Below are 24,402 nucleotides of genomic sequence, written 5' to 3' on the forward strand. Positions count from 1 at the left end.
TCCAGTTATTAATATGTTCCTTGCCAGTAAGGCAGTTTTTAAACCACACAAAATAACCCATTCCTCCCCTCCCTCTGAAAAGGAAGTTATTCATTCTGTACCATGACAACCCCCTTGATAACAGGAAAATCAGACCCTCCAGTTCTAAAATACCACAAGACAAAACAATTATGTCTTGGATTAAAAAAAACCCACTTACTAATTACCGGTGTTTCACCAAGCTGTCTAGAGGGATTTCATACAGCTCCCCAAGGTCTAATAAAAACATTTTAAAAGCTATTTCTTAAGCTAATAGAGCGCTCAAGCTCCCTGGGCACAGAACGTTCCTAATGATTTCACTGCAGTTTATCAGTTCCCAGTTTTGTCCAACAACAGTCAAATACAATGAGCTCATTTCACACTTCTGAAAATGTAAAACTTCTTGCAACAGTGCAGAGTTAGCAACAGCTTTGGTTAAAAAACACAGGCATGTAAATAACTTCATCCCTTAAATATTTGACACACAGAAAAGATGGTATTAAATCAGACGTAGACAGGAGAGTTAAGGATTTGAGATCAATAAAACAAGTCAGAGGAAAATGGGTGTTATCCCCACTAGCAAACTTGTTGAATTTTGATTGTAAAACCACTGTGGCTGGAGAGTACAAGGCAGCAAGGCAGCTCTTTTTTTTTTTTTTTTTTTCCCTTTTCTTTCTCAGTCTCTGATGTATCTCTACTTCTCTTTGGCCTTATTTTTTTTCCCTCATGGGGTAGCAATTAAGCAACTAATTCTTTAGCCTGCTTTCCATATTGTGAATTCCTTCATTTTTGCTACTATAAGAACCCCATTGGCTTTGGTGAAGAGGTAGGATATTGCAAGATGCCCCAGTGCAGAAGAAAACGTAGATAAAGTGAATCTGAGAAAGCATCATGAAACCAATCTTTAAAAGAAGTAAAATATCCACTCTGTCCTTTTAGATGATTTCAACTACTCTGAAAACAACTGGGCTGCAGCACCAAGAGGGAAAGGGTGGGGAACAAAACCAGCAGCAGCTGCACAAAGTATGCAATGGTGGGGCTGGAACAGAAAAGGTCTCTTAATTCTCCCTATAGAACAATTAAAATACTTCAGTTTATTACCAGTGCTCAATCCTAGTTTGAAGGCAGTGTTACTATGGTGACAGTGGTGCAAGGCACTAAAACAGTGTCAGCTTTTTTCCCCTCGTGCATATTTTTAAACCATTTTTGCAGCATGACTGTCCTGAGTTCATAAAGCTGCTCGGTAAGGCAGCAGAAGGGCAGCCAGGGAAGGGTCACACACACTCCCTGCTGCAGACCCCACTGAGCACAGCTGGCTGGGTTAGGCTGGAGAGCAGCAATCATTCCTGAGCTCAGAGATGTGTGCACACAGCAGGGGCACAGCATCAGTGCTGTAACACAACAGAGTCAGCACTGAGGAGAAAATGTTTCACAGCTCCGAGACAAAGGGAGGATGGGTCCTATTAACATGGAATAAGAAGTTTCTTTTGCCCTGTTGGTATGGCAAAGAAGCTGTATTTCTTTTACAAGGCTCTTGTTCTGGACAGAAGGCTGTACATTTTAGTAGCTCAGCCCTCTCCCTGAAAAGTGTCAGCATTCTTCATCAATTAATCCATATTTTAACTGCAATGTAGTTAAAATTTGTTGTAGTTAAACGTTGTTGAAGTCAGAAAGAGAAACCATTTCTAGAAGAACCAGAATTTAGAAGCATTTCTCATTTACAGATTGCTTCATTTAATACTTTTATTTTGAGGACCTTGTGTTACAATTATTTTATAGACAGGAGAGCAAGGTCAGTAGATATCTAATAGGCAGGTATCTAGTAGGGATCTATTTTTCTCACTTTTTTCAAAGTCTTTTTTACCTTTGGATGACAAGTTTTCCCATCTGAACAGCCCCCTTTATGCCGAAGCTTTTGCAAGTCTCCTGAATTGCACATATTGACACATTTCCCATCTTAGTCCTCCAAACACTTCATGTTTGCCCTGTGGACATTTGCTCAGAGCATTACCTGCTCCTGAACTGTGAACAAAAAAATGCCCAAGAAGAATGTGTTGTTCTAAATGGCAAGACTGAATTGAATGTGTTCAGTTTGGAAGAGAATGAAATAATTATCTGCCAAAAGCTGGCAAGCTGAATGCTCACAGCAAAGTAATTGAGATTAACAGTGATTCAGGATTCTTTCTCCCTGTAGAGAACATACACAGAGAAAACTGTTCACAGCCAATTTTACTGGGCTCTTAAATCAGATTTTATTTATGTTCTACTGCTAATACATCCTTGTAATGCACCATTCTTCAGCACAGCCCAGTTGGAATAAATAAAATAACCATGGCCACGTCAAAATATTCAACCTGCTTCAAGCACAGCTGCATCTTCCACGAGGGACAAACTGCACTTTCACAGTGCAGAGTGGGCAGGGAAAAGCTGCTAAAGGCTACAGGACACTGACACAAGTTTCATCATGAACCAACCTCACAGGAAGAAAACCTGTAATTTGTGGTACAACACCACAAAAGCCACGTGAGGCAGAGCAGCACATGCATGGCCACGACTGGAGCTATTCAAAGAGCATGAGAAAATTAAAGAAAGATCAAACACTGCTTTTATTTTCCAAGAGAACTGAAGGGATTTTGCTGCATTATTGAAGTGTTTTGAACCAGAAATTTTGTCTCAAATCCAGCTTTGCAGACAGGAAATAACTGAACTGCATGATGCAGTGTTCCTCCAGCAGGCTGATAAAGCAGTTTATTATAAAATATTGCTCCTTCCTTATATGACAGCATTGTGGTGAAACCTGGACAGATAGGTCTCTCTTCACACATAAAATCAGATATTCCACACCTTTGTCTCAGTGTTCCAATTTCACTGTACAGACACAATCAAAGACAATTAGTTCCTCAAAAGAGAAGCAGCTGCAGAAAATCCTGAAGGGCTCCATGCAAGAGTGAAAAACTAAATGCACCCAGGAATGGTGTTTCAAGGACGTGACACTGTTACTGTCACATTTAGCACCCAGGGTGTGTGGAGACTGACACGGAGCACAAGGCAAAAGCAGAGATGTGCTCATCCCAAAAGCTCTGCAGCTGCTGCTGGGCTCGACGTGAAGTCACAACACCCCCGTGGCCGAGACACCTGTGTACAGATCTTACAAAAAGTGATTTTGACCCTGCAATTCTGCAGTTCCTCAATAATGTACTTTTACATTTCCCACCAGCCTCTGGAACATTTGTGTACTCTGATCCATTAGAAGTTGCATTGTGCATCAAGAAAAACACAGTCTGGTGAAGCAGCTTGAACTGCAAATTTAACTTTCTTAAAGCATGTTAACAAGCAAGAGCACTGACAAGCATAATTTCAACCAAAATAGCACTGTAATAAAGCTTCTTTTCCAACTGCTTCCCTTAGCAACTCATGCTCAGAGTAGAGTCAAAATAACAGGATTTATTCCACTTTTATCCTTGCTAGTATTTCAGCTGAGTGTGAAGACATGAAAGCAATTCAGAAGTCAGACTATTTTAAACCCATTGCAGTCGCTGTTCATAGCCAAGGGAATTGTGCTTGCTGCCACGGCCCTTAGATTTTGGAATTCAAGTATCAGGAACAACAAGTTCTTTTCAAAATACCACCTTTAAAACAGCACTTAGGTATGAACCCCCCCCAGCCCAGTTTTCAAAGATTTCTGCCTTTTTGCTTCTGAAACCATGCCTAGGGCTAATAAAATACCTTGATAATAAGCATGTGCTCAGTCCTCAGTAGGGAGAGTCAGTCATTCATGCAAATAAATTACTCAGCTTCTCTGGCCAGATTAATATATTCCCAGTCTCCTGCCTTCCAGGACAGGGATTATTTAGTATTTCCATTAAAAATTACTCAAAACTAACTTGTACACTTTAAAGAAGAAGAAAAAAATATTCCAAGCAATCTTATGCTATGCTGTTTTAGTAGGTGAATCCTCCAAATAAAAGTATTAAATAAAGCAATCTGAAATGAGAAATTCTAACCTGGTGAAATACAGAGGAATTTCAATTACCATTTGGACAATTAAGCATATTGAGTGCTTTAACATCTTAATGGCATGAATCAAGCTGTTAAGATGTTTTATTTCTTTTTGATGCTTTCTGCCAAAAATTATTGGCTGAGCAAGATTCCAAGAGCAGCACCACATTCTCCAAGGGCACCTCAAGAGACCCCACTAACAGATTCATCCTTGCAGTCCAAAATCTCATCTGCAGCACTCAGTGTTAACTTCAATTTCTGCCTGCAGAGCCTGACCATGTGTGGGTACCAATGTGCAAGTGCATACCAAAGTTCACTGTGCTCCCCTATCCGCTTCCAGTGTAGGGATTTTTGAATTATTCAAAAACACAAGAAAGGTCACTCAAGCAGGATGCTGCCCTGGCTCCAGAGGCTGCATTCCAGGAGCCTGATCATTCCTGCAGAGCACTGTATCCCTTCCTCCCCTCGCATTAGAGCACTGCAGATCAATAGGAAAAGCAGTGACCCATTGCAGGCCAACCAAGAGGTTTCAAATTCTTGGCAGCTGAACTTGAAAAGAAACAGTTCTGGATTGGAAAGAAACAATTTCTCACAGATCAGCAAATAACTTTTCATGCCCTGTGTTCTGCTGTTCAGAGCTCTCTATCACTCCCTTCCCAATCCATATATACGTATAAAAATCATGACACTTGTTCAAAGCAGTATAAAAATGGTGACACTTGAACAAAGCAGTGGGATCTCGGTGCCAGTGGCTCTGAGAGATGTCAGCTCACACGGCAGTGATCAGCTCGGGGGCGTGCATGCAAGAGAGCAGATGGTTACAGTGGATACACCTCAAAGAGCTCCAGAAATAGGGTTTGTGCTAAGGTAACACTCCCAGGCATTGGGAAGAGGGAACGTGAAGCAAACTGCACGTTGGGGAGCACAAACATCTTTAACACACAGGTAGTCAGCTCTCTGCAAAGAGCCTCCTCTGTAAGGCCAGCTCTGCAAGGACAAGTCCTGCAAGGACACGTTCAGGGTCCCTGCTCCCAGCAGCACAGCCCCCCTTGGCTTTGTGCAGAGACCTTTCCTCAGAGCAGCTCTCCACAGCAGCCCTTGCTCAGGAGGCTTAAGTGGTTTTTCTCTCCGTTGTGTTTTCACCTCATTAAATGTCCTCATTTCCAAAGAGAGAATTATTCTCTTATTGCTGGGAAACAAAGGCTGCTCAGCAGGCACTCGGTTCTAGAACTCTCTCTGTAACTAAAGCCTTCACCATCTTTTCCACAGACTGAAGCTGAGGGTCGTGGGGACTACAGACAATCCAGCAGGGCCAGGCCTGTCTGTGAACGGCTGGGTCTCATCTAAACAAAAATTTCCTTTATGTGCCATTTCTGGTCCTCAAATACGAGGTTGTTTAACAGTCCTTTGACTTCTCTGTAAATTATAGCACATCAAGATTAGCCAGAGCACAAAGAACACAACTTACTTTAAAAGGGAAAACAAAAAAAAACCTTTAAGCCTTCCATTGCTATTTCTACTTTTAAAAAAGTGTTTAAAGTGTTCAAATAGAACTAGAACAAATACACTATAGCTTTTCCAGCAAGATTCACCAATGGTGAACCTGCTGGCAATCAGAGCAAGATCAACAACATGTTTGCTTAACAATTTATCACTGAACTGAAGTAATTAGAAAGTACATCAGGAAATACCTTGTGTAGCAGCAATTTGAATTAAAAATTATAACTCTTCACCTGAAGGAGAGCTACTGCAGAGATTTTAAGAATTAAGACAGATGAAGCAAGCAGCAAGCATTCATTAAAAAGGAAAACTGTTCCATCTTGGTTTGTTAAAAGAGAAACTAAATCACAACGCCCCACATTCAAATATACCTTTGTTTAAGTACTTTCATTTTGCAACAGGAAAAAGCTCTTCCACTCCATGCAGAGCAGAATTCCACAGAGGAGAGGAAAATCCTGCCTTTCCAAGCAGAGCTGTACTTGGGCCGGGTGTCAGGAGCAGAGAGCTGGCTCCATCTGAGAGCCGTGCGGGCAGCTCTGAGGGCACAGCTGCTCCATGTGCGTTCCAAAGGACTCCCAAAATGAGCGCTGACATTCTCCTGGCAAATGAGAGTGGACCCTTACTCTAAGCTACAGGGAAAAAAGTTCTACAATTCTCCTTTCTCCCCATCACACCTTCCTACAACTGCATCCTTATGACCTTACTTTGCTTTGTCCCTCCATTACAGTCCAAAAAAGCATTTTACCCTGGAATGGCACGAGTCATTCAAAAACACAATAGATTGTCTTCACCTCTGTTCCCTGGTACAATGAAATTTGGCCATCTCAGTATTAATGATGGCTATTAAGTGTATCCAAGGTAAAATAAATAACCCTTCTGCAACTTACACAGAAAAATCAATAGGACAAGTCAATATTGGTAAGACAAACATTCTGCTCCATTTTAGAGGATAAAGTGTTCCTGTTTACTACACGAGTGTAAGAAGTGACCTAGAACTTTCTAATTAAATGATCTTTAGTGCATTAAGAGTGTAAGTTTACAGCACTGCTCATTTCCAGCTTTCAAAAACAAAGCATTCCCAAGTAACTGCCCCAAACGATCCAGCTCCTTCGGCTTTGAAGAAGTTACACTCCCACCTTAAAGTTCAGAAACAATGGAGTTAATCTAAAATTTTCATAAAGGAGGCTGTAAAAGTTTTATATAATTATGCATCAAATCCTCGGACTACAATTACAATGGATTTTTGTTTTTGAAGTTCTGAGGTTTGTCTTCTTTTTTTGTTTTTAATAGACCACACAAACACATTATTATACAAATCAGACAAGTACTAACAAGAATCTACTTTGCACAGATGTTGTTCATGAGTTGTAATTGAAGGCTAATTATTTCTCAAACAGCAAGAGAAGCAATCTTGAAAAACAACCTTGGATGCTCTCCAAGGCAGAGATCAGAGCTTGCAGGTTGAGTATCTGGAAAGAGAGACTGTTAGTGGTTCAAAAACTTACTGCAGCGTGATATTCAGATTCTTCAAATGCTCTATTTATACTACTGCACTGAAGTGGTTCTCAAATTTACAGCCCAGATCCACATCTCTTCTTCTCAGAAGATCCAGGAGAGACTTCCCACACAGAATGAGTCCTGACCTCGCAGACATTACAGAGCCCTGCACAGCCTCTAGGCACTCCCTAGGCTTCCAACACCCACAGATGTTAAGTAATAACCTGTGCTCTGAGCTGCCCTTCCACCCAACAAACACTGAAGGTCACAGCATAAACCTTTTCATTAACACCACTAGGGCTTCCCTGGGACTTGTGCAACCATGAAGCGCTACAAGGTTCTTTTCAGTATCCTTGTCTCAAGAAAGCATCTGAAAGCATAACTGGCTTCACAGCCAGCAAATTGAGCTTTCTCAGCTCACCTCTCCTTCAGTGGAATGGAAATGAAATTCCTGAGAAATTCTCCATGAAAGCAGGAGTTGAAAATTAGGTGAATAAGAAAACATTTACCAAAGCCATTAATTCTTGCCCTCAACAGCTCCTCTGTCACTCAGGAGTCCTGCATGGAAGAAAAGCTTTTATTAAGTGTACAGAAAAGCATAATCTCTACTTGTCCTCGTCTTCTCTTGGTGCCTATGCTTGTTTAAGGGGTTCTCTTGATTTAGTCAGGTTTCACTGGAAAGGATTTCAGGCTCTACACTGCTATGAACAACCCACTTGTGCCTTGTGAATGTCCATAAAGAAAGAGGAAGAAAGGATGAGCAGATTTATTCTAACACATTTAAATTCATCCCTAGCTTAACTATATAAGAGCTCAGATTTTATTACTTCCTATAAAAGGAAGAGGGCCGGACTGCTCTGTCAATTTTTACATTTAGCTGTATCAGAAGCCCACAGTACTTTCAAGTTAAGTAAATACCCAGTTAAGTTTCTTGGACATTTCAATAGACTCTACCTGTTAAAGTGATCTTGTCTTCAGTGGATGTCACCACTGAACAAACAATATCTATTTGTTCTACCAAATAGGTTAACAGCCCTACCCACATGCCAAGCAGACAATTTGCTGCTCAAATCCTAGAAAAGCACAGCAAGAAATCTCTCAGCTTCACATCCATTCTGCAAATTCCTGAAAACAATGAGAACATTGCCCATAACCACTACAAAATAACCCAGTATACAGACTAAACTCAAATTCAAAAACTGCTTTGTGATCTTGTATGAAGGGCTTTAATTCAGTAAATTAAAAATCTCTATGGAGACAGGAAACAGCACAGAAGTTCTCCTTGTGCTTTGGCTCCACTAACTTACTCTGAGGCCATAAAACTGTAAGAACAATTTTTTCTTGGTTCCTGGCTTCAAACAGCACTTACCACCACTCATCCAGAACACCAGGGATGTGCATGGGGAAGCAAAACAACCTTTCAGAAGAGAGCCAGAACAGAGTTTTATCTCCACACAGCTCTGCAGACACAATCCAGGCAACTCCACACCTATTTTATCTCTCCCAAGTCTTCTGCAGTGCAAAAGGAACAGCTTCATGCTAAATTTCAGGCATAACCATAGCTGATACACACAGCCAATCACAAAAATCATTAAATACCACTGAAATAGTGTCATAAAGGAAACTGCAGCTCACAGAGTGCTGCTTACACATCACACACCAGCTTGGATTTCTGATAGCAGCATCTTTCATGTGTTAAACTGCTACAAAGCACTTCCAAGTGAAAGCAACTGCACCAACACACAAATACTGGCATTTTTGTTCCTCTCTGTGGTTCAGGCAGCTTTTCCATGGTTACAGTGTTGATCACTCATTGGCTTTAATTACATTCCAAATCCAGACCAAATGCATAGCTTGGCATTTTAAACAGCCCTAAAGGCAACCCTGCGGGCCAGTTTTTGTTAGCTGGCTTTGAGTCCCCTGAGGTGGAATGTACTTGGAATCATAAACTCATTCTGGTTGGAAAAGACTTTAAGACCATTGAGTGCAACCATTAACCCAGCACTGCCCAGTCCACCCCTGAAAATACCACACTGCTCATTACATGCTCCAGGTCATTGCAAAATGTCACTGAAAGTGGACAGATCTCCAAGGAAACTCAGCACAGCATCCACACCATCTTCCCCAAATTTGGTACCCATTTTAGTTTGTCTTGTTCGTGATTAAACTTCTTTCCTTTGAGGTCATCACACAGAGAAAGCATCAGGAGTCCTAATGAAAACAGAACATTCTTACTGCACAAAACATACCCCAGGCATGAGGACTTTGGGACATTATCTCAGTTGTCAATCACAGGACACTGCAACAAATTCATCTCTGGTAGCTGTTGCACAGAATGTTTTGGAGAAATTCAGGCTAAGAATCAACTAGATAGGATTATGCATATTAGTATCACTTTCAGGAACAGGATTTAGAACTGATTTTCTACTGCTGGTAAGTTACAGCAGACATCAAACCCTGCCTACTATCAAAAAGATAGTAACAATTTCAGGGGGAAAAAAAACACGTTTCCTTGTAGTGATTTTAAAAGTTTACACACATTTCAGAGTTTTAGATTACATTCTCTGAAAAGTAAGTGTGAGGCAAAGAAGTGCGTGTTTTTCTACCAGCACACAAACCAGAAATCGAAAGGATTTCAGAAGCAGCTTATTAAAAGAATGCTCCATTTAGACAGCACCTGTAACTAAATATCAGTAAAACTCTCAGCTTATCCACAGAGATACTTGACAATATATGTTCATTAAGCATTCTTGACAAATCTGAGTTATACTAAAAAAAGCATAGATCCACTTAAGACAGCCCAAAACCAAAAGCAAGGAAGGGGATAGAAGCAAAGGCAAAAAGCAGGAGGAAAAAAAGGAGTTTCTGGGGGACAGGAAGATCTGCAGCAAACTTCCTCTGTATGGCAGCACAAATATGTTGGCTACAGAGCTAAGGAATCGCAGCCTCAGTGTTCAGGGTTTTCAAGCATGCCTAAAGTTACTTTAATATTTCATTAAAATAATATAGGCCTTATAAATAAAGCAGGAGATTTAGAACAGGTTCTTTTCTAGGTAAGTGGAATTTTACTGGTAGTTCACTGCTGAGCTGTTCAGCTGTGGTCACCAACTTAGCAGAGCAAGCAAAGAGCCTCTTTCTGCACCAGAAAGAAACAGCCAGACACAGAAACCCCAATTCTCATCAGGGCTGGGACCAGTAAAGCCACCCATGCAGGTTCTTTCTACTCTATCCCCCTCAGTGCTCCTTTCCCATTCAACTTCTAGGCATTTTCATTTCAGAAAAGTGCTCAGAGAAGTTTTACCAGCAAAATTACAGGGGCCGCATGTTGCATGGAATGACACTGGAAGGGAACTGGCTCATAACTACATGAAAACCACTCTGCTATACAGAGATTCCATCTTCTTCCAGATAAAAATGAGGTCTTTGATGATTTAATGCAATTTTATCCAAAGTTTTGACGGCAAAAAGTACATCAATTCAGCAGGCAGAACATATTGGGGGTAAAGGATGCGAAAAGATGTGAAGATAAGGGTTAACATTCCATGTTCTATCTGTAAAAGATGATCTTCAACAATCGCAGACATGCCTCAACATGACTTTAATTTGAAGAGTGGTTACTTTAAAACAGATCTGAGTCATCTGTGGTTTGCTTAAATAAATTTCCACAGGTGGAACTGTGTAATAATTGATTCATGTATGGGAACCTAATGTCCATCTTCAAAAGACACCTTAATATGAGGGCAGGACAGAAGATTAAGTGGATAGCCTGTGTAGGAATTAGAGTTACACCTGCTTTGCCTTCCAGGCACATACAAGAGAATCCTTCATTCTCCTCCTCACTTTGGGAAGTCCAGAGAGCCCAAAGTGCCCAAGTGCCACTCCACTGAAGAGCGAGCAAGACAAACTTCAACTGCAGCCTCTGCACAATCTTGAAACATGAACCTCTAAAATGAGAGGCTGGAATAGAGAAGTTGGGCAAGTACCACTCCTTCCTTAAGAAAAACAAAAGGTTAAGGACAGAAAACCCAACAACCACGCTGAATGCAAATAAAATCCTTTTAATCTTCCTTTCCTTTGGAGTAAGCTGGGAAAGCCTGACCATTCAGGTTAGGCTGGCTTATGACTGAGAGGCCAATATCAAATTGCTGGTTAGAAAACAACTGACATTGCTCTGGTCTAGACTGAAGGTGGAAAACCGAGGACAGGCTTCACAGCTGTGCTGCTTCAAGCTGCTCTTCAACACACACAGATCTTACCTGGCCTCGTGGGGGCAACAGCAGTCCCAGATGGACCTGCAATGTCACTGTAACTTGTTTGTATCAAAGGCATTTGCAACGCTATTGTATATTCAGAGAAAAAGGCCTTCCCTGCCCGTGTTCCAAGCAAGACAGATGGAAATCAGTTTGGCCCAGAAGCCACGTAGCTCTGGGCACAACACTTTGTGTGACAGAATGTGCCCTGCAATTAAAGTCAACTTCAGTAGTTCCTCCCAGAGGAAACTTGGCTTCTGACCCCAATTGCACAGGACACGACTGTTCTGGCTCAAGGTTAAAATACTCTGGAGAAGAGGCTGACCTCCAAAAGAGCATCACAGCAAAGGCTGGCGACAGGCCAGGAAAGCTGAAATGCCTGGAGACCAGCATGTGATTCCTGAGGAATGTCAGCTATTCCCAAGCACTTCCTAATTCTCTGCAACACTGGCAATACACAGCCCTTTACATAACACAGGAGCATATCTTCCTGTGCATTTTTAAAGAGAAATACATAAAAACAATTGTAAATCATTATGCTTGTCCTATCGTTTCTTATAATTACCATTCCTTGTCCTACAGCAGCTGAACAATTACAAGCACACTCTCTGTTGCCAACAGGCATTTCACAGGCACGGGGTATTGTCACACTGAAAGCAGAATTTGGTGCTTGGCTTCCTCTTTCCTTTTCCAGTTCACAAAATTGCATGCCTGGTTCCTCTGCAGTTTTTTAAAATTCAGCTGCAATCTCACTGTGTCCACTGAGGATCTATTTTTAGAACAGTCAAATATTCCTTGCTGCTCTATTGTACCATGCCTCACGTTTATGAGTCCTATAATTAGTATTCATCACTTGTTTGGTCTTAGAATCACAGACACTTTCAATAAGAAGGTCTGTTACAACGTGTTTAACATCTGGAATATGTTAGGCTGTTTTAAATAAAATTATTACTGTGCAGACAAAATCTAATTTGTGAGTGGAGGAGGACAGGATGACTACAGCACTGCTACAGTGTGGGCACAGAATTCCTCATTAAACCATTGCCTGAGAGGTTAAAGACTTTACTAGCACAAGGGAAAAAAGTCTCCAGACTTTTCCCCCCCTCCATGAAGGTTCAGTGGAACAGGTTTGACTTCATTGCCTCAGACTTCACCCACCAGGTTTTCATTTGGCCCAGAGGCAATTGGCCTCTAAGCACTGTACCAGTGATTTCACTCTTTCAAGACTGTCAGTACAGTGGGCTTCAGCAGAACACAAAATTCAAGATAAATAGCAAGGCCTTTGGTTTGGCTTTTGGACCAGCAAAATATCAACTGCCAGGTAGAGAGCACCCATATTATGTTAAGAAAACCAATTAATAACTTTTAAGTACATCATATTAAGTCTTGACCATTCACTAATGTCAATGAAATGTTATCAAAATGCAGCATGATAGGGTCTGGAGCCTGCACCTATTTATCACAAGCTAGGAAGTGCAACAAAAAACCACCTTACATCCATGTCTGATGCATCAGGAGACCCTGAAAAGGTAAAAAAACTGATGGTGGAAAACCAAGAGTACAGGGCAGCAATTCCTCATGTGAAATTATAAACTACTGGACTAAGGAATATCAGCAGCATGAAAAAGAGTCACTGAAGCCCTGAGGGAGGCCCCTGGCAGGTCTAGGAGGGCAGGCAGCACAGAGAGCCCGGGCTGGGCTGTGCTGCCTCTGCTGTCACAAGGAGCAGGAGGTGTGAGGCTGAGCCAGCTCTGCCAGGCTGGAGGGAAAGGATCCATCTCTTACCAGAGCGTGGCATGAAGCACCAGCTCCTGCTGGAGGGTGTCACCACAGAGTTCACTGGGCTCCAGAAAGGATTGGGAGCACAAGAATTCAAGCACATGAGATGTTATTCCTGACAACGGCACATTCTGGACCAGAAGGGCTGTCAAGACACATTGCTGCAGGATGAGAGAGTATCCTAAAAGAGTGTTACCATATGTTTATCTCATTCCTATCCTCTCCCCTGGAGGCAGATACTGCCCTTGGCCACTGCCTGAAAGGCAGCACTAGCCAGAGAGGCCTCATGGTGCAATCCAGTTCTGTGCTTCTCATTAAGAGACAGAATAAAAATCCGAATTCATCATCCAGATCTTGATAACCAGGTAATACCAGTGCAAGATCCATCCCTGGCATGGTACAGCTTCTGCACCCCTGCATCTGCTCCCCAATAAAACACAGACAGAAAACACCACCTAGATAAGATAAGCCAATAATAATAATAAAAAAAAAAACAGTCAAGAGTCACTTGATTCTTTTGTGAAAATAAATTAAAAGTCAGAGATTATAGACAATCATTTCTTTGTTCTTCACCCTCCTTTACAGCAGAGAAAGGCAAACAAAAGCATGAATCGGTTTAGTCAACACAGAACAAACAAGTTCAAGTGAAATTGCTTTAAATCCTGTTCATTACAACTTCAGTGGCTGCACCTTGCACACTATGAAACACTTCAATAGAAATAAGTAATTTCATAGTGCCTTGAATTCAGTAATGAAGAACTTATCTACAAGCCAATGAATTGCACAGCAAAGAGAGTTTTGCAAATTATACAGTATAATTTACACACTGAATGAAATAATCTGAAAAAACCATCCTCTGGAAAGGCTTCTGCTGCCTGGTATGCCTGAACTGGACTGAATGTCTGTGGCATTTGAATTTTACACTAAATGAAGGGACACAATGTACACGAGAAAGGAAGTGCTCTCATCAGGAAGCTGCTCCCTTTTGCTGTGGCATAAACAACTCTAAATGGCACGTTGCCACCCTGACCATCACCAGGAAAATACTCATTCTCACAAAATGAGATCTATTATTGTCACATCATGATATGATCTAATACTACAGCAGCAGTAGGCACAGCAGAAAGTTATCAAACAGGCTGAGATGGTGAGGTTTGCAGTGCAGCTTTCAACTCCTGCACAAATTGATCTGCATATATTCCAAAAAGCATCTGTACTCAAGTTATGAAAGCATAAATCCCAACAAAATTAAAACAGATGTAATTATCCAGTAATCCATAACCCCACAGATTTAGATATTTAAATTCATCAATCTGACCATAACAAAACCTTGAAACAGTAATTTAATAGAGCCTAAACATGTATAATTAATAATTAAAACAGTTTAAATAAAGTTCATTTTTAATGCAAAAGAGTAGCTTCTCTTTGCTCCCTCCCACAATCCCTCTGCTGTTGCCAGAGTTAAAGGTGGTAGCCCACTGATATTTTTATTTTCAAATTTGCATATATATAGAATCCAAAACTAATTATAATAAAGCAAAACGCAAGAGAAGTCCAAGATAGAAAATGCTCAGACATGAAGTTTTATACATGAACAAAGCAAAACACAAGAGAAGTCCAAGATAGAAAATGCTCAGATATGAAGTTTTATACACCAATACAAAGCAAGACAGGCAGCCAGTCCATTCACATGTAATTGTTCCAGCATACAATGTAGAAATTTTTAATTTTCATTTTTCTGAAGCAAGGATAGAGCCCCCTTTATGCCAAAGCAACTCACAAAATCCACAACCCCAAACCATTATGTCCAATTTGCAAGTACTTTGCACTGCTAAATAATACCTGAAGACTGCTGAATCAGGTTTCTAATGGCCCCTTCATTTAGTGTAACAGCAAGCAGCTTATGCATTTTCTAAACTGCAGATCCCTAATTATTTCCCAAGGGAATGAGGGCTCCCAGAGTGCAGCTCCAGTGACAGATGCCCTGCTGACTCCTGTTCCTTGCAGCCAGCTGCCAGCAGCTCACCCACAGCACGGGGGGAGCGAGCACCTGCTCCCACGGGGGTGCTCAGTGAGGAAATGGGGTTGACAAGGAATTTATCTTCCTTTTTTCCAGACAGCTCTGGCCCAGCCTGTGTCCCTAGGCTGGCTTGCTGATCAACTTTGCAAGAAAGCAAGAGCAGCAGCCTGGTGCATCAGCTCAGCTACAGTGGGAAACCACATATTGGTGATATTTCTCTGACCCTTAGAAGACAGAGGTCACTAACCACAAGCTGAAAAATTTTGTGGACTGGGCTAAAATTAGCATGACTTGAGCAAAAGCTGTGCAGAGAAAAGCCAAGAACGTGAAGGCTGATGTCAAATTGTGATGGCTCACTGCTGGCTTGTGCTCTCTTGGCAGTGCTGCTCCATGCTGCAGTGGAGCCCAGAGGATGCCAGGCTGTCCTCCCAGCCATGTGTGGGTCCTTGGCAGGGCTCTGATCTCAGACACCACTGACTGACTGGTGGTGGCTGAAAGCAGCTGCAGTTTGACTGTGGGAAAGTCAAATTATTAAACTACCTGTAACAGCCCTTACTTAACATTTTACATGAGCTGCTAACCTAACTCTATCACAAAAACGAAATAAAGTGTTAAATAATTCAGCTTAACATGCTAGTTCTTCATTTAGAATACATGCACAGTATTTTTAAACTACATGAAAAAACTGGAAGACAAATTCACTTGGGAGAAAAGGAAATAGACCATTTAAGACCAACCTGTAATTAATTTCAACTTGAGCTAATTAACAGCTTTCCTTGCATATTCTCGGAAGATTCATTTTATATTCAGAATGCAACAGCTTAAAGATTCCATCACTGGCCTCCCTCCAGGAACATACTGACTCCAAATGAAGTTCAAAGCAAAAGCAATTCTGGTTACAGCAAATACCCCCTCAATTCTGGGTTCCAGATTCTGGATTCTGAAAGTGATTTATGGGAAGTCTTTGGGCAGCACACACTGCCCAAGCAATATGAAAACACCTCCTTCTGTTCTCTAAGCAATCTCTGGCTTCTCAATGGATATGTTTTTTTAATCAATCCCCAAAAAATTCACCTTATCTCTTTCCCAGAAGGTTCTGAAGGCTTTTACACATGCTTCTTACTGTCTAATCACACATTAGACATTAGCATGAAGTTATTATACCTTGTCCAGACTGTAATTGTAGAACCCCGAGTGCCCAGGACTCTGCAGGATGTGTAACCACTTCTTTTCTGCCAGATTCCCACATATTTAAGAGTTTTAACTCAAAGGCAACATCACTTGGCTGGATCAACAGATCCTGGAGCAGCACTTCACAGCAGAGCTAAAACACCTACCTGCAAGGGTGAAAAGCTTGGAGTGTTTTCAGAACAAAACACAAAAACAGTTTTGATACATATTTTCCTTCCTCTGACACCTTTCAGAGTGTGACAGCAGTGGTGGCTTAGCTTTTAAAGTGTAAAGGACTTGTTAAAAACTGACTCAAAGCATTTGGTGAACAAGAAAAATGCAGCTGTCAGCTACAGTCAGGTCATGTGTTTGCCCAAAAAAAACCCCAAGAAAAACAAAACAAAAAAAATCCCAGGAAACCAAGAATGGAAGCAGCTAAGCAGGTCACGAAATAACACAAAATAACACATAAATTGCACTGTTAGCAGGCTGCTAAGTCAATATTTTTCCATAGTGCTGAAGTCAACTCTCCCATTTGTTACCCACAGCTTATTCCAAACAAGTGGCCAAATAATCATTTCTTCTTACACCATGTCAGACACAGGAAGCACCACCATCAACCAGCACTGTAACTGCAGGCATTTAATATAGATTCAGAAATTCCACCCAAGGCTCTGCTCCACCACAGCTTTACCAACACATTTCCACAGCAAATAAGGCTGAGTTTTCAACAAGGACAGGAAGCAAAGCAAATGAGACTCAGGGAGTTCTACAGCAGAAGGGAAAACAGCTCAGAGGTTTTGGGAGCAAACACTCAACTTCATTCCCTTCCCCAGGAATTAAGTATCCAGGACGAATTCTCAGCAAAGTACAGCGCATCAGGGGAATAAAATACTCCTCTATATATTTAAACCCTACTTTGTGCTTCCAAAAGCACTTGCAGAAGAGCTTCCTTTTCCTCACCAGCCTCTCAACCCCTCTTCACATGATGCATTTTTTCCAGGAAAACAAAACGAGATTGGAAGGAATAAAAATGGTGAGTATTTATGAGCAGGTGTGGCACTTAGCTTGATACAGTTTGAATTTTTTTTAATGACTTGTTAAAGTAATAACTTTTATAGTGAAATAATAATGCACTGCTGATCAGGAAGCTCATTACAACCTAGATCACGAGATTATACTTTGATTTGTCAATCTGGAAAAACAGATAATTTTTTTCTAATCTACTTTTATCACTGAAGTGTATTTATCCCATTTACAATCTTATTACTTACCTGTAATTTAGGGATATTTTAATTCATGAGATACACCTTAAGAACTATTTTTTAGATCTATAAAGCCAAAGAGAGTCACCCTGATGTCCAAAAGCAGCAAATTTGAACCATTAAAATGATAATATAATCAAAGACACTACACATTAGGCTTAATAGGAAAAATTCATGCTTGAGATAGTTCAGATATTCCATCAGAACAGTGGCAAAATGTGAGATTGATTTTTTAAAATTCATATTATTTCTGAAACTAAGTAATTTTGACTGTAAATAGGACATTTTCTAAATGGGCTGAAGAGCAATACATTTTCCACAGAGCTTTCAGAAACTTAAAAAGAAAAATCCCGCTGGTCAATGGTTCAATCCAATCTGTGCTTTTTCAAACATCATATTTATTTTCCATTTGCATAAATTCCACCCTTGAAATGCCATTGCAAGTGATTATTCATTATTTAAATTTACTTTGGAAATTAAACTCAAGGGGAATTATCTAAAGTATGTCAGACTGAAAATGAGCTGCGAATCTCCAAAGTTAATTTTAGCCTCATATGTGTTAAGGAAGATTCAAGTTCTTAACTGCCTTTTAATATTAAGAACTACTTATTCAGCAAAGTCCCTGTATTACTTTAAATGTAAACCTCTTTAAGCTAATATATAAAAAATTGAATCTGTAATCTTTAGAAGTTTTATAAAAGCAGCTTCTCAGTTTTTCTCCAGTATATTTAACCTTGGTAACTTGACAAGTGAGTCTAAGTAAACAGCCATTTTTCCACATTTCAGCTGCTTCCAGCATTACGTAAACTCTGAACAGGAGGAGAAGCAAAATTCTATCTGGTCTCCTGAACAGCTGTGCAAGCTGCTGCTCTGGGTGCTTTTTAAAATACATATCCACTAACACACAGAGATTCCAGTAACTGAATTATGACAGATATTCCACAGAGCAGCCAAAAATCATTATTTCAGCTTTGGAAAGTATTTGGTGAAATAATCTGGCCTGGGTTAGGTGCGTCAGACTAAAGCGTGGCAATTTCTAGCCTAGAATCTTTTCAAGTTTAGGAAATAGTATCATTAAAATATTTGCATCTTAAGCATTATCTGGAACCACACAACTTGCCAATAGAAGGAAATCTTCAAGGGAAGTAGCTTATATTAGATTTTACACAGCTGGACTATAATGATGAGGGAAGATGGGAAGCTTTGGATGTCCCAACTCTCTCAGAGCCTCAGCTCCTCACCAATCCCCATCTTGGAGATAAGGGATCATGCCTTAAGGATATTGTCACAGAGATATATCACGGCTCAACACATGAGTTTTAGATTTCAGTGGAGGAAGCATAACAGAGAAACTTATTTTCAACATCAATTTAACTCAGAAAAGCATTTTGACTCTTGTCTATTTTAGAAGTCTTTATATCATAATTGCCTGCAAAACGCTTTTGTTTTGACAATCACAGCTTAGAACAAAGTGGAATAAAATTCAGTTTTTTATCTTAATATAGCGCTGCAGTCACCCTTAGCAGAGAACAAAGTTCCCTGGGAACACACTAGAGCTGCATGAATGGAATGCTGATTGTGCTCCATTCTCCCTCAAGTACCTCTTGTAAACCCAGGAAGGGGAAAGTGGGCAAATCGGAAATTTGCACTATAAATGACCCACTCTGCAAGTGGCATTCTCTCAGGGCTTCCAGAACAGAAGAATTAATACTGATTTCTCTATCTGAAGGCTAGCTATTAGTTTGACTTAAGGAGTTCCAATTCGCAATTGCAACACATCATCCAGGGAATCTTCCCAGTGCACATGGGCTTCACTGACACTGGTGAACTTCATTACTGTCCAGAGAAAGAATTGCCTCTGGAGTTCCACAGAATGCCCAGGGAAGGGAGGACAACTGGCCAAATAAAATTTTTAGAAGTACTCAGCACTTGAACAAAAGATGAGATCTCACACAAGAGCCAGGCTAGAAACAGTGATTTTTATTAAGACAATTCAGCTGCCACACTGACCAAAGTTTTCTCCAGAGATATTTTACTGAAGAGATGAGTCTCTCTGGGTGTGGGTTTAAACCTCTACTTGAGGACATATTCTCTCAAGGGCTGGGTGCAAATAAAAGAGAGGGGCAAAGGGAAATCAAACACAGCACATAATGTTAAGTCATTTCTTGGGTGCTTTAAATCCAAGCCTGGTGTACGCCAGGCTGTTCCTCATTTCAGAAGAGCTGCTGGCACTGTTAAATAACATTACAGCACTTTTTTTTTTTTTTGTTGAGAATGTGCAAGGTAGTGCTTCCACTTTAGCGAGCACAGAATTTGACACAAGTATTCCTCCCAAAAACGCTTCAGCTTATGCAATCGCTGTTCAACCAAGAGGAAACAGTAACAAAACAGTAACAAAAAGCATCAAGCTTGCATATACTGTTTATACGCCTCACAGAATTTGACTCATGGACTCCTCCACACACTTCAGAAAATTCGGATGGACCACCAGCAAGAATTTTACGAGTTTTAAAAATCAGTAACAGCAGCAACATGGCAGGGGGAGGATGTTCATCCAGCACTCATATTCTGAACAAGTCCAAGTGATAACCCACTGTTCTGACACAGACTAAATAAATAAGATGGATTATTGCTCAGCTAAACTTCCAGTCTCTAAAAGGATCCTGTTGGGCTGATTATTTTTATAAGCATTCCTCTCCTCTTAGTTCACTTTTAATTTTTAACTACCATTTTATCCTAGTTCCATACCTACTATAGCCTCTTGCTTTCTAAAGAAAAATTTTAATGTAAGGGAAGACTTTATATTTATTAAATATTATTCTTCAGATATTATCCCCAAGATACAGAACAGTTTGAGAATTCTCAGTTGATACTAATAAAAAGAAGTGTTTCTAATTACACCCAGCAAAGCATTGTGAACAATTCTGATATCACCATTTTGACTCAAAATATCCTTAAAGAAATAATTTGGGAAGAATTCTTGCCTTCAATTCAGCAGCAAGGTAAAGACTCATCAGTTTAGCAAACAGCCAGGGAATTCCATTTAAGAAACTGATTTTGGCTGATAGATCTAAGAAGCAGTATAACTTCACTGAAGGCTAAAGTTACAGACACCACCAAATTTCACTGAGGGACCACCTGAAGCCCAGCTGTCAGTGCTACTGAAGTCATAAAAGACCTTACACATATCACAGTTGGCTTCTTCACTGCTCAGCAAAATAGCAACCCTGCCTTGAAGTGTCTGCAAGAGCAAGACCTACATGTGTAACACTGGAGGCAGCCTTAGGAATAAGATAAAAAGAAATGCAAGTATTCCCTGTAGAGTGATCTTATCCTTTTTGCCCTGTGACTGCAAAGGATCACTTCTGTAAGGAACCCTGCACTCCAGACCACGTGATCTATCCAAATATTTACTCTATGAGCACTATTATAACTCTCCTCTGAAGTCATTAAACACAGTATTTTCAGCAAGTGAAATCAAACAATTATTATTTAGGTTACGGTTCACTTTTAACTGTTTTTATCAGGGAAAAGCTCCTTAATTGCTCTCTGTAACTCATAAGAGCCCCAGAGCTGTGGTTTCAACCGAATATACTTTAAAATGTCAAAAACCTACTTCCACTCTGTTTTCTAAAAGGAAAGAAAAGGGAGGGAGAGGAGGAGATATAGAAAAAAAAAAGGAAACCTAATTAAATTTATTTTTTTTTCATTACTATTTGTACCACTATCATACCAATTAGCAACATGCACCAAAAGGCTTTTTGTTCATCTCTCTGGCCTTCCTACCAAGTTTTTTCTTCCCTTCCCTCAAAATGTTCCCAGAGTCCTTTCTCCCTTTTCATTCAGGCATATCCTTGCTCTCATGGCTTTCTCTGTACTCTCTAATCCTGTAAACTCTACACTGATGAAGACACAACCATAACAATGTTTTTAATCAGTGTACATGACATTTCCTCCTGTTCTAGAAGAGTCTGCCCCCAGTAATCAACTCCCAGTACACTTCAATCCTACTTTTGCTCTAACTTCCAAATACATCTATAAACACTATCTAAACTTTGGCAGAAAAGGAGAGAACATTATGTTAAGAAAATATTCTGGGCACAGAGGAAATCATTGAAACACACAGCTCTCATATTTTGCATTTTGTTTTCACCTTTGTATGTTCTACAGTATCAAACAAAGCCCAGCAAGCACTCAGCAACACAAGGAAATGTCAAGAAGGAAACTGCAGCAAAAATTAATACTTACAGCCATAATTAGCTCAAAAGGGTGTTTATACACCCGTACGGGGGACTGGTACTTCTGCACCATGGCTGCAGTTTAGTGAGATCAACTCAAACCTGAAAAAGAAATTTTTAAAACCATCTGTCAGACGTAGGAAGCCATTTTCAATTCTCTCTTACAATTAGTCTGTGCGTGGTACCACGCTAGCAATTCCACAGGAAATCCTTCACAATTCCCTGACAACCTTTTTTAAGACCCAACAGGGGCCCTAAAAAGCTATATATACATATATATATATATTTCTGTCAGAAATGACTTATCATTTCTTCCAAAGACAAGATAAAATTAGCACATTTTTAGTCCACTTTTAGTAACAAATCTTCAACATATTTTATGACTCTTTGTCAGGATGGTGACACTTCCTGTGCTGCTGCTGAGAACCAAACACTGACACATCCCAGCGACAGGCAGAGAAGCATTTCCCAGTCCCCCAGCATGGTATGTGGGCTGCCCTTCTCAGAGCAGGGACTAGGGAAAAAAAAATATAGAAAGCACAAAAAGAGGTTAAAAAAAAAAAGTATTAAAAGTGCTTGTTTGCAGAAAGAAGGAAGGAAAAAAATGGATTACAAATTCACACTGATGAATCAAGGGCATTCCTCGATCATCTCTAGAAAAACTGAAACTTTTGAAAGAAACTTACGAGATAGCTGGGGGGAAAAAAACTTCGAGAAAAATTCCACTATGCAGCCAGAAAAGATTCGCTGGCAACACGGAGAGGAATCACTCCAAAGGCTTCGTGCCTGCTCTACCCAGCAGAGTGCTTGACCCGAACTCTCTCGACTGCAATTACGTTTATTGAAAAATCCTGGCAGTAGCACTCGCGTATGAATCGCGGGCTGCGAGCCAGCCTCATTTCAGCGAGAAATGGGTTTGCTACAGCAAGTTCGCTTCGCTTTTCTGTCGGGAAGGCGCTGCGGGAGCGCTCCCGACCCCGGAGCTGGGGCAGCGCGGCTCGGCGGCTCCCCGGCCCCGGCCGGAGCCAAGAACAACCCCCGAGCCACAGGAAAGTTCTCCGGCATCCCAGCCCCGAGAAGAATTTACCCATGACTACCCCGCAATTTTCCTTTAAAAAAAACCAAAAAAAACACCTGAATCAGCACAAACAGCCGCAAACGTTCTCTAATCCCCGGACAAAAAGAGTTACACAACAAAGAAACTCCGCGTTCCTCCCGCCGCGGCGGAACCGGGACAGCCCGGGAGGGGACGGGATGGAGGGACGCCGGTGACAGCCCTGAGCTCTCCCGGAGGGACCCGGGACAGCCCGGGAAGGGACGGGATGGAGGGACAGCGGTGACAGCCCTGAGCTCTCCCGGAGCGACCCGGGACAGCCCGGGAGGGGACGGGATGGAGGGACACCGGTGACAGCCCTGAGCTCTCCCGGAGGGACCCGGGACAGCCCGGGAGGGGACGGGATGGATGGACACCGGTGACAGCCCTGAGCTCTCCCGGAGGGACCGGGGACAGCCCGGGAGGGGACGGGACACCTGTGACAGCCCCGCAGCGAGCGGGACACCTCGAGAGGAGCAGGGACACCTGTGACAGCTCCCGGAGGGATCCGGGACAGCCCGGGAGGGGACGGGATGGAAGGACAGCGGTGACAGCGGGGACGGGATGGAGGGACAGCGGGGACGGGATGGAGAGACAGCAGGACACCGATGACAGCTCCACGCTGCTCCGGAGGGATGCGGGACAGAGGGACACCGGTGACAGCGGGGACGGGACGGAGAGACACCGGTGACACCATGGAGAGACACCGGTGGCACCATGGAGAGACACCGGTGGCACCTCCGCGCTGCCCCGCAGGGACCCGGCCAGAGCCGCCTGCCCGGGCCGGTCGGAGCGCAGCGGCGCAGCCGTGACCCGCCCGAGGACCGCGACCCCCGCCCCACCATCACCACCACCATCATTACCACCACCACCCCCCGTCCACCACGGGCAGCGCCGACCTCTCCTCGGGGCTCCCCGCAGCCAGCGCCGAGAGGAGCCGGCGGGGAGCGGGCGGACAATGGGAAAGTTGCCGCGGGGCAGGGCAGGGCAGGGCAGGGCGGCGGGGCTGGGGGGCTCGGGGCGCCCTTACCGCTCGCAGCCGGCCGCGCTCTCCCCTCATGCCGCCGGGGCAGCGCCGTCCTGCGCGGGAGGGGCGCGCGCGCCCGTCGCTGGCCGGGCCGGGCGGGGGCGGGCCCGGCGCCTGCGCGCGCTGCCGGGGGCGGGGGCGCGCGCGGGGCGCATGCGCGGGGCGGCGGGCGGGCGTGAGGGGGGAATGGTGCGGGTGAAAAAGGGTCTTAAAAGTCATCGCATTTCGCTCCCTGCGTGGGCAGGGATACCGTACATTACAGCGGGTTGCTTCGGGTATTGTCCAGCTGGGCTTTGAACACTTGCAGAGCCACGGCTGTTCTGTTCCATCACTTCACCGCCCTCACAAAGAATTTCTTCCAAACCTCTAATCACAGGATCAGTTAGGATCGAAAAGTCCTTTGAGATCACCGAGTCCAACCTGTGACCTAACACCACCTTGCCAGTTAGACCATGGCGCTAATTGCAGCTTCCAATCTTTTCCTAAACACCTCCAGGAATGATGACTAAACAAATCCAAACCTCCTCTCTGCCAGCGTGAAGCCAT

At 42.4% G+C, this 24,402-nt stretch overlaps 1 protein-coding gene across 2 annotated transcripts in view; it reads right to left on the bottom strand.

Moving 5' to 3' along the window:
• The window catches only part of SEC14L1 (SEC14 like lipid binding 1), a 43,225-nt gene extending 19,232 nt beyond the window's left edge, over positions 1–23,993 (bottom strand). Inside the window, exons 1-2 of one of the 2 annotated variants that reach the window (XM_012578550.5) lie at positions 23,860–23,993; positions 21,747–21,838 (exon numbers count right to left, since the gene is read on the bottom strand). In XM_012578550.5, coding sequence (XP_012434004.2) covers positions 21,747–21,809 — 63 coding nt within the window. In that variant the 5' untranslated portion in view covers positions 21,810–21,838; positions 23,860–23,993. Of the gene's footprint in view, positions 1–21,746; positions 21,839–22,422; positions 22,764–23,859 lie in introns of those variants that run through there. The other variant, XM_030287119.4, reaches the window with a different exon arrangement.
• Positions 23,994–24,402: the final 409 nt, after the last annotated feature.

Source organism: Taeniopygia guttata, chromosome 18 (genome assembly GCF_048771995.1).
Source record: "Taeniopygia guttata chromosome 18, bTaeGut7.mat, whole genome shotgun sequence".
Lineage (NCBI taxonomy): Eukaryota > Metazoa > Chordata > Aves > Passeriformes > Estrildidae > Taeniopygia > Taeniopygia guttata.